Genomic DNA, 9,578 nt, shown 5'->3' on the forward strand with positions numbered 1-9,578 from the left:
TCTTTTATGTCCCTTTATTCAACTTCTGACAGATTAAATTTGGACAGACTAAACCCCCTTAAATTGGCCAGGTGTGGTGGTTTACACCTGTAATGTTAATGCTTTGGCAGGCTGAGGCAGGAGGATCACTTAAGCCTAGGAGTTGGAGCCTGCCCCATAAGCTATGATTGTGCCACTGCACTCTAGCCTGAGTGACAGAGCAAGATCTTGTTGAAAGAAAAAGAGACACTGGGCACGGTAGCTCACACCTGTAATTCCAGCACTTTGGGAGGTCACAGTGAGCAGATCACAAGGTCAAGAGATCAAGACCATCCTGCCCAACATGGTGAAACCCCATGTCTATTAAAAATACAAAAATTAGCTGGGCATGGTGATGCATGCCTGTAATCCCAGCTACTTAGGAGACTAAGGCAAGAGAATCGCTTGAACCCAGGAGGTGGAGGTTGCAGTGAGCCGAGATCGTGCCACTGTACTCCAGCCTGGTGACAGAGCGAGACTCCACCTCCCAAAAAAAAAAAAAAAAAAAAAGAAAGAAAGAAAAGAAAAAGAGAGGAAAGAGAGGGAGGGAGGGAGAGGAAAGAGAGGGAGGGAGGGAGACAGAAAGAAAGAAAAGTAAGGAAAAGAAGGAAAGGAAGGAAGGGAGAAGAAAGAAAGAAGGAAGGAAGGAAAGAGGACAAAGAGGACATACTAAGAAAGAAAGAAAGAGGACATACTAATTTCTCTCAAAAAATCAGGCCCAATAATAAACCAAATTGAAACAATTATTTTTAAACTACATTATAAGCATTTTTAGTACCGAATATATATTATATTGAATTTAACTCAAAAGCAGTTATACATCAGTTTATTTTGTTCTATCATCTCTATATTTAATAGACATGTCTCCTCTAAGCCCAGGGAACAGTTTCACTATTTGAAATGAACTAAGTTTGTCATCTTCATTGAATTGAGGTATTTGGCCAGAAATGTGAAACCTTCAGATTGAGACGAATTTCTCTTAAATCAAACACAAATAGAATTTTCATAATTCCTTCCCATTTTTATCCCCTGATTTGGGGGGAAAGACATTCTGCACAGCTACCCCCAGTCCCTGCTAGGTTGCTGCTGAATTTCTGCATTAGTCTCTTTACTGAGGAGATTTACTTCTCTTTTCAAACATTTTCCCACATAGCTTAACCACATTCATTGCCATAAAGGAAAGGTAATATCTCTCAGCTATCCAAAGGGATTATAAAAAGGGCAGATTCCAACTAGAGACATGATTGGAAGACTCTTGAGAGAGGTGAAGGGACAATAAACTGATACTCTCACTCAGATTTCAACAAGATTCTATGAATTGCTCCAAGATGATGGCTGGCTGCTAGGGTTTATTGGTTATATGTGTGTGTGTGTGTGTGTGTGTGTGTGTGTGTGTATGTATATATATATATAATGTATATACATATATATATATATATATATGTATATATATTTTGAGATGGAGTCCTGCTTTGTCACCGGGTTCAAGCAATTCTCCTGCCTCAGCCTCCCAAGTAGCTGGGACTACAGGGGTGCACCACCACGTCCAGCTAATTTTTTGTATTTTTAGTAGAGAAGGGGTTTCACCATGTTGGGCAGAATGGTCTGGATCTCCTGACCTCGTGATCCAACTGCCTCGGCCTCCCAAAATGCTGGGATTACAGGCGTGAGCCACTGCACCCGGCCTATTAGTAAATTTTATTCAATTTCTTCTTTCCACGAAAATCATCTCAATCACACCTGAAACCACACCCTACATCAGATCCTATCATTCCCCTGTTAAAAAGAAAAAAATAAAATAAACAACACTTGAATAGCTTTTCATCATTCTTAGCGCAAAATATAAACTCTTTCACACATACAAAAATTAGCCGGTCATGGTGGTGCATGCCTATAATCCCAGCTACCTGGGAGGCCAATGCAGGAGAATCGTTTGAAACTGAGAGGCGGAGGCTGCATTGAGCATGATCGTGCCACTGCACTCCAGTCTGGGCAACAGAGCTAGACTCCATCTCAAAAAACAACAAAAATTCTCCCAGGGTTTTCTGCATGGTCTGGCCCCAAGCCACTCTCATCTCATACCACTCTGCTCCTATATACTTAAGTTCAATTTCTGGGGGTCCTTAATCAGGTAAAGCCTTTTCCTGTTCTACCTTGGGACTGTGGACGACCTGTTCTTTCTGCCTGCAAAGCCACAACCCCTTCGCCAGGCATGGTGGCTCACGCCTGAAATCCCAGCATTTTGGGAGGCCGGGTTAGGCAGATCACTAGGTCAGGAGTTCGAGACCAGCCTGGCCAGCATGGTGAAACCCAGTCTGTACTAAAAATACAAAAATTAGCTAGGTGTGGTGGTGCGCGTCTGTAAACCCAGCTACTCGGGAGACTGAGGCAGGAGAATAGCTTGAACCCAGCACTCCAGGCTGGGCGACAAAGCAAGACTCCATTAAAAAAAAAAAAAAAAGCCACGACCCTACTAGAGCTGCATATCTTGATCAGTTAACCAAATATAGGCTATTTTTTGGTTTCCCTTCCTGTTCCACCCTCAACATCTGGGGAAAGGCCAGGTAGCATGGTGTGTGAGGGGCTCTGCTTTTACGCTGCTTGAGTTCAAATCCTGGATCTACCTACCACTTGCTGGCTGCTCTGTGACTTTGGGCAAGTTATAACAATTATTTCCCCATCTATAATTTGGAGATGATAAAAGATATTTTGAGGATTAGATTTGTTAGCAGATGGTAAGTACATGAAACAGTAATAGAAGTTCTCCTTTTAGCATATACTCCAATTTTATTCTACTTATTTGTTTGCCAAGTTTGAGCCTGTTACTTTGAGATTGCTATGGTTGCCTTCTCACCCTCCCCCACTCCCACCTCCAGCTGATTATGGTCTACTTACTGGACACTGCATAAATGAATAAAGAGGGAGCATGAGGAAAGGAGGCAGTCCCTTTAGCTTTAGGAGGGGCCATGGGAGTGAGCTCGTTGAACAAGACATGGTCGTGGTTTCTCTTTAAGGTTACAGTTTAGGCGGGCACAGATTATGAACACACACCGGATGAGTATGGCTTTAGGAAAGGGTCTCAGGACCGTAGTGCGGCCCTGGAGTAACCGCGATGGCCTCCCCAGAAGAGAACCCGAGGAGAGCCTGAGAACACCAGAATCACCAACGCGAGGACTGGTGGGGAGCCTGACGAATCTGATTCCGAGGATGTTCCGCAAAGAGTTGACAGGTCCAGGCGCCACTGAAGGAGCCAGACCTAGGCCGGCCCCGGACACCGATAGCCAAAGGCCCGGCCCGGCCCCCCAAACTCCTCCCCCCCTTCGCCCAAGATTTCCGGGATTGGCTGTGCGTGCCGCGGCCCTTCACCCCGCCCCGCCTAGAGTCTTCCCGGGATTGGCTGAGCTCCGCGACCTCTCCAGGGATGGGCTGCGTGCCCCGCCCTCGCCCAGATCTTCCCGGGATTGGCTGCGCGCCCCGCAGCCCTCCCCTTTCCGCCCCGCCCCGCGCCGCCTCTCCGGTTTGTGCGCCTGGTGCAGGTCTCCGGCCTCTTTGTCCGCTGGAGTTGTGCGGTGAGTGGGTCTCCAACCTTCGGCTTTCGGTCTCGGGCGGGGAGGGCGCCCGGTCGGCCCGCGGGCCCGGTGAGGGGCTGGGGTCGCCCCGCGTCCCCTCGAGCTTTGCCCGCCCCGAGCTCCTCTGCTCCCGGCGGCCAGAACGGAGGGGTAGAGCAGTCCTCGGCGGCGCAGGGGGCGGGCGGCCGTGCCCGTCTCGGGCCCGCGCGAGGCACAGGCGCCGCGCCCAGCGGAGCAGCCGGAGGTTTCCGGGCAGGTCTGGGCACCAGAAGAGTTTTTCGCTTTGCTTCCCCAGGGCGGACGCGCCACTACTTTGTAGCAGATCTCAGGTGGGCCACATGTGCGGCGGCAGGAACCCAAGCCCGGCCGACCTTGAGCTCCAGGAGTTCGTCTCTCCTACGTCTGCGGAAGTGCGGCGGCCTCATAAATAGCAAAGGTGTGTTCCTAAGTGGGATGAAATGACCCAGCCCCGAGCACGTGGCCAGTATTTATCGTCAGGGCCCGAATCTGGCTCTCCTTATCTGGAAGGAAACATCCGTGCAGGGGGCTCACCAAACGAAACAGCTGTTTCTAGTGGTGGTTTCAGACTTAGAGAAGCAGAGATCCACGGGGTACTGAAAACAATGCGGGAAATAGTAGTGAACTCTGTAAAAATGAAAGGGGAAAAAAAAAATCCCAAAGTGCCCTTTCCTGTGCCCTTTTAAGGTTGACCCAGTGCTTTAAGAGGCTAACACAGAAGGGTAAAGTAAGTCTCCATAAAACCCAGAGAAGAGACTGAAAATCTCCTCTTTGGATCCTGTCTGGAGTCACACCTGAACCAGAAAAAATTTTGTTACAACTGAGCGCCTCTATAATTTTCTTCACACAGTTTATAAAACAAGCGATACATTTCAGTTGTTTTTAAAACGTCATTTTAAAACTTTTCTTTCTATAGGTTGACAACTACAGGTACAAGCCATTGAAGCTGGGATGTCCTGATGCTGGTATTTCAATTGATTTAGACCAACTATCCCTTCAGTTACAATAAGAAAATGCCTCTAATAGGAGTACTAAGTTGTAGCAACCACGTGTCCATGCAGTGCCACAGGAGCTAGAGCAGGGACAAGGCTGGTGGCAACAGGGTGTTTCATGCTCATCTTTTAATTTAATTCTCATAATTCGGAGGTTGATTTTGTTCTCCGATTTCACATGTAAAGAAATGGATTGGGATAAATCAAGTTTCATAGAATGTGAGTATCTCCGAATGAGAGGCGTCACGTGACTTCTGGAAAGTCACTTGTCTCTTGAGATTTGGTGTCTTGGTGTAACAGTTAAAAGAATTTAAGCAAACTAGGAAAGGACCACGGTAGAGCAGTTAAGAATATAAGCTCTTTGTATTCATTGCATTGAACCTAAGAAGGTTCACAAAATTGGGCACAAAAGAGAGTATGTGTCAGCATATTATGTTTGTGTGTGTGTGTGTGTGTGTGTGTGTGTAGCATAAGGAAGTGTAAGGGGATTTAAAAGGACACAGTGGTGCTACATTCTTAGAATATGAAAGTTTTGGAGGTGATGAAAAGTTTTCATGTGGGAGGAAACAGTCAAGCAAGTTCACTCCTATTAACCAGTCTGCTGCCTGTCTAGCAATTGAGGTCTCATTACTCTGTCAGTTAGAAGTGACTCATTCTCCAGAACTTCTAAATGAAAGTATTTAATATTTATCTTGGAGTCATTCTTAATTCATAGCATTGTTCTTGCCTTTTATCTAAACTTTTACATTCCCTATTGCAAAGTCTACCCTCATAAGTCTAGGTAATTGCTCATAAGTTTAGATATAATATTGAATTGTAATCCCCAGTGTTGGAGGAGGGCCCTGGTGGGACGTGATAGGATCAAAAGGGTGGGTTTCCTTTTTGCTGTTTTTGTGATAGCGATTTCTCACAAGATGTAATTTAGATGTGAAGTGCGTCTGGGGCAGTGTCTCATCCCTGTAATCCCAGTAATTTTGAAGGCCAGGGTGGGAGGATCACTTGAGGCCAGGAGTTGAAGACTATCTTGGGCAGTATAGTAAAACCTTGTCTCTGCAAAAAACGAGACAGGATTGCTTGAGCCCAGGTGGTCAAGGCAGCGGTGAGCCATGATTTTGCGGCTGCACTCCTGCCTAAGTGACAGTGAGACCCTGCCTCAAAAACTAATGAAAGTAAAGGTTATGCAATTGTGCAACATGTCTCAAGGCAGAGGCAGAAGAAAGAGTTCAGATTAAATGTGTAGCACCTCCCCCTACTTCCTCCTGCTCTGACCATGTGCATCCTCTTAGTTATCCCTCATGATAAGTTTCCTGAAGCCTCCACAGCCATGCTCCCTGTATAGCCTACGGAACCATGAGACAATTAAACCTTTACTTTATACATAGCCCGGTCTCAGTTCTTCATAGCAATGTGAGCACAGACTAGTACAAAAAATATAAAAGTGTTAACTAGCCATAATTGCTAAGGGAGGAAGGGAGAAGAAAAGAGACAGTGCATGTGTTTGCAGTGAATGGGAGGCATTTAAGAACATGGCCAGCAAGGGAGGCCTCACTCAACGAGGAAGAACTGAGGGAGATGCCATGGCCTTATATATAGTTGATGGAAGAGCACTCTAGGAAGACATGGTAAACAAGTGCAAAGGCCCAAACTTGTGTTTCAGGGTTTGGAGAAGCAAAGTGAAGCTGTAGAGAAGTGCCCTTAATGGGAGAAGGACATGTCTGTATGTAGTGGTGGAGAGGTGGTTTTCAAATTACTGTAAAATGTTAACTTGCCTCTGGCCTTCAGGGTGCTGATTGTTTAACTGGAATGCTCCCTATTTCCTTATACTTTGCTGCTCTTAACCTGACTTTTCTCTGACCACCATCAGCCCTTCCTAAATGCCCTTGACTTTCTTCAGCATCCCGTAATGGCCCTGTAACCTCAGAACTACATTGTGCATTGCCTGTGAACTTGCCTAACTGCCTCTGCTTCTCCATTCTGTAAAGTCCACCTTGGTTCTCATCATTATGGTCTAGTCAGGTGCAATTCAGTTTGATAGCAGTAATTGCACTATTGAGTTGGATTTATATATAGCATTCAAGTAAGTGGCTTACAGTCCCCTTCTAACGGCAGCATAATGTTGAGCCTAGGTTCAAATCTCTTTACGTATGTTTTTTTTTTTTTTTTTTTTTAAGACTGGGTTTTGCTCTTGTTCCCCAGGCTGGAGTGCAGTGGTGCAGTCTTGGCTCACTGCAAACTCAGCCTCCCAAGTAGCTGGGATTACAGGCACTGGCCACCATGCCAGCTAATTTTTAGTAGAGACACGGTTTCACCATGTTGGCCAGGCTGGTCTCAAACTCATGACCTCAGGTGATCCACCCTCCCGGTGCTGCCGCCCACTCGTGGAGGGGATGGACTGAACAACAGAAGACCATGGACAAGGTAAGGTCCCAGGACCCCACCCTAGGCAGGCCCATCTCCAGATGGAAGGGGAGCCTGATCACCACCCAGGGTCTCCACAGGGAGACCACACGTAGACTCTCCGGGCTAGGGAGGAAATGTAATAAATTCTGTGTGAGTGAGTGAATGTGGAATTCAAAGGCTTGTCCTTGATTTTCCAGTCTGTGGCTCCACTGTGAAAATTGCAAGTGGGCCCTCACTTGCAATTCTGTGGTGACCTCATAAGGCTTACAGCATCGGGCCATGCTCAAGCCCAGTCCTGCCTGCCAATGCTAAGAGGCTCCTAAAGTTCCCACGAGGGACACAGCCAGGTGGGCACCTGAGTGGTCCCTAACAAGACAACCCCTCCCCTCAGACTGTCTCATGCCGCGGGTCAAGGAGAGGACATAAGCCATGGGGAAGGGCCAATCAAAACCCACCGTCCTAGACTGTATGATCAAAAACTTCAGGAAGGGCTTCTGTGGAGATTCTGGGGTAAAAATGACTCCAGGGAAACTAAAAACCATTTGTGAGGTGGAATGGCTAACATTCAATGTTGGCTGGCCATCTGAGGGGACCTTAGATGTTCCCCACAGTAAGAGCTGTTTGGAAAGCTGTTACTGGCAGTCCTGGACACCCAGATCAATTCCCTTACATTGACTCCTGGTTAGAAGTAGCTCAGCCTCTTCCATCCTGAGTTCGATTCTGCACGGTTAGAAAGGGACAATGTGAGGTTTTCGTGGCTCAATTTACCAAAGGACCCAGAAAACCCATCCACCAAGGCAACCCTGAGGAGGAGCTTCCACCACCACCCTACATCCCCCCCCCCCCACAACCCCATCGGCCCCCACTCCCCTGAGCTTGCCTGAGACACCCCCATGTTGGTGGAAACTGCGGAGGCCAGCGCAGCCAGCCCAGAGCCCCAGTGCCCTGGGACTCCCCTTGCCAGAGGCTTATGGTCTTCTCAACCGGCCCTTCAAATGCCTCTATGGGAGATTCGAGGCCCCTCCACAGTAACGGATGATGGGACAATTGACCCTGGGAGGCCCATTCTCTATTACCAACCCTTCAGTATCACAGACCTCCTGAACAGGAAACACCATACTTCGGCATATTTGGAGAAGCCCCAAGCCCTAATTGACCTTCTGGAATCCATCTTCCAGATGCATCAGTCCACTTGGGATGACTGCCACCAGCTCTTCCTCACACTCTTCAATACAGAGGAGGGGAGACATTATTTTAACCGAGGCACAAAAGTGGTTTGAAGGGCAGGCCCCAGTGAGAGCCCTTGACAGGCTGATGGGCAGTAGAAGCATTGCCGGATATTAAGCCAAATTGGGACTTTAATAGTGAGGCAGGGAGGGTCTCCCTTCAATGCCACCGCGAGGCTCTCCTCAGAGGAGTCTGGGAAGGGGCAAGGGAGCCGACCAACATGTCAAAAACCGCAGCACTCACTCAAAAGCCAGATGAGTCCCCGGTGACTTCTGTGAGCGATTTTGGGAGGCCTTCTGGATATACAGTCTGTTTAACCCAGAGGTGCCAGAAAAAGTGCGGATGGTCAACACTGCCTCTGTCGCCCAGTCAGCTCCAGACATTTGACAGAGGCTACTGAAAGTGGAGGGTTTTGCAGGAATGAATGCCACCCAACTGCTGGAAGTCACCAGCAAAGTTTATGTTAACCGAGATCTGCAGGCACAGACGGAGGCAGAGAAGCGGATGAAACAGAGTCACCCTCCTGGCAGCAGCTTTCAGCCGGCCAGTCCCACCCGAAGACCAGGTCCCCCTTGTAAAGGGGGGAAGCCTGAGTGCCGCCCCCCCATCTTGCAGGCTGACCAGTGTGCCTAAGGGTGGTGAAGTACCAGCCAGAGCCTAACGAAGCCCACCTGATCCGCTTGTTTGGCATGGATTCAGAGTAGGACAGGCCGGGCTCCATAAAACTTGGCCACGTGAGCCCATGGTCAAAATGAAAGTCGGGGGGCCACCTAATGACTTATGGTGGACACCGGTGCAGAGTATTAGGTTGTTACCACCCCGGTCGCCCCATTTGGCGACAAAAAGGCCTCCATAATTGGAGCAACAAGAAATCAAGTGGAGCCGGGCACGGTGGCTCAAGCCTGTAATCCCAGCACTTTGGGAGGCCGAGGTGGGTGGATCATGAGGTCAAGAGATCGAGACCATCCTGGTCAACATGGTGAAACCCCATCTCTACTAAAAATACAAAACATTAGCTGGGCATGGTGGCGCGTGCCTGTAATCCCAGCTACTCAGGAGGTTGAGGCAGGAGAATTGCCTGAACCCAGGAGGCGGAGGTTGCGGTGAGCCGAGATCGCGCCATTGCACTCCAGCCTGGGTAACAAGAGTGAAACTCCGTCCCAAAAAAAAAAAAAAAGAAAGAAATCAAGTGGAGCCCCAACCATTCAGTCAAACCCAGATATGCCAACTAGGGGGTCACCAGATATGTCATGAGTTCCTCTACCTCCTGGAATGTCCCGTACCCCTCCTAGGGAGAAACTAAGAAAACTGAACAAGGGGGATCAGCAAGCCTGACTTTAGGCTGGCCCAGGAA

The 9,578-nt window shown here is 48.3% G+C and overlaps 1 protein-coding gene and 1 non-coding gene across 2 annotated transcripts; both read left to right on the forward strand.

The window, feature by feature from the left end:
* Positions 1-3,078: 3,078 nt before the first annotated feature.
* LOC116548824 lies at positions 3,079-5,287 on the forward strand. The gene is made up of 4 exons (XM_032274330.1): positions 3,079-3,247; positions 3,348-3,587; positions 3,883-4,023; positions 4,522-5,287. The coding sequence occupies exons 1-4, from the start codon at positions 3,079-3,081 to the stop codon at positions 4,524-4,526; spliced, it is 555 nt and encodes a 184-aa protein (XP_032130221.1). The 3' UTR covers positions 4,527-5,287.
* Positions 4,280-4,401, forward strand: LOC116548843. The gene has a single exon (XR_004267563.1). It is a non-coding gene; the product is annotated as a small nucleolar RNA SNORA26 (small nucleolar RNA).
* Positions 5,288-9,578: the final 4,291 nt, after the last annotated feature.

Source organism: Sapajus apella, unplaced genomic scaffold (assembly GCF_009761245.1).
Source record: "Sapajus apella isolate SASKATOON/1434 unplaced genomic scaffold, GSC_monkey_1.0 scaffold5, whole genome shotgun sequence".
NCBI classification, from domain to species: domain Eukaryota; kingdom Metazoa; phylum Chordata; class Mammalia; order Primates; family Cebidae; genus Sapajus; species Sapajus apella.

What these genes read in the sequence shown, in the direction of transcription:
- LOC116548824 (XM_032274330.1), top strand. Translation starts at nt 3,079, where the DNA reads ATGGCTTTAGGAAAGGGTCTCAGGACCGTAGTGCGGCCCTGGAGTAAC. An exon ending in GTTCCGCAAAGAGTTGACAG is followed by an intron (nt 3,248 to 3,347) that starts GTCCAGGCGCCA and finishes CCTTCGCCCAAG; the next exon opens with ATTTCCGGGATTGGCTGTGC. An exon ending in TTGTCCGCTGGAGTTGTGCG is followed by an intron (nt 3,588 to 3,882) that starts GTGAGTGGGTCT and finishes TTGCTTCCCCAG; the next exon opens with GGCGGACGCGCCACTACTTT.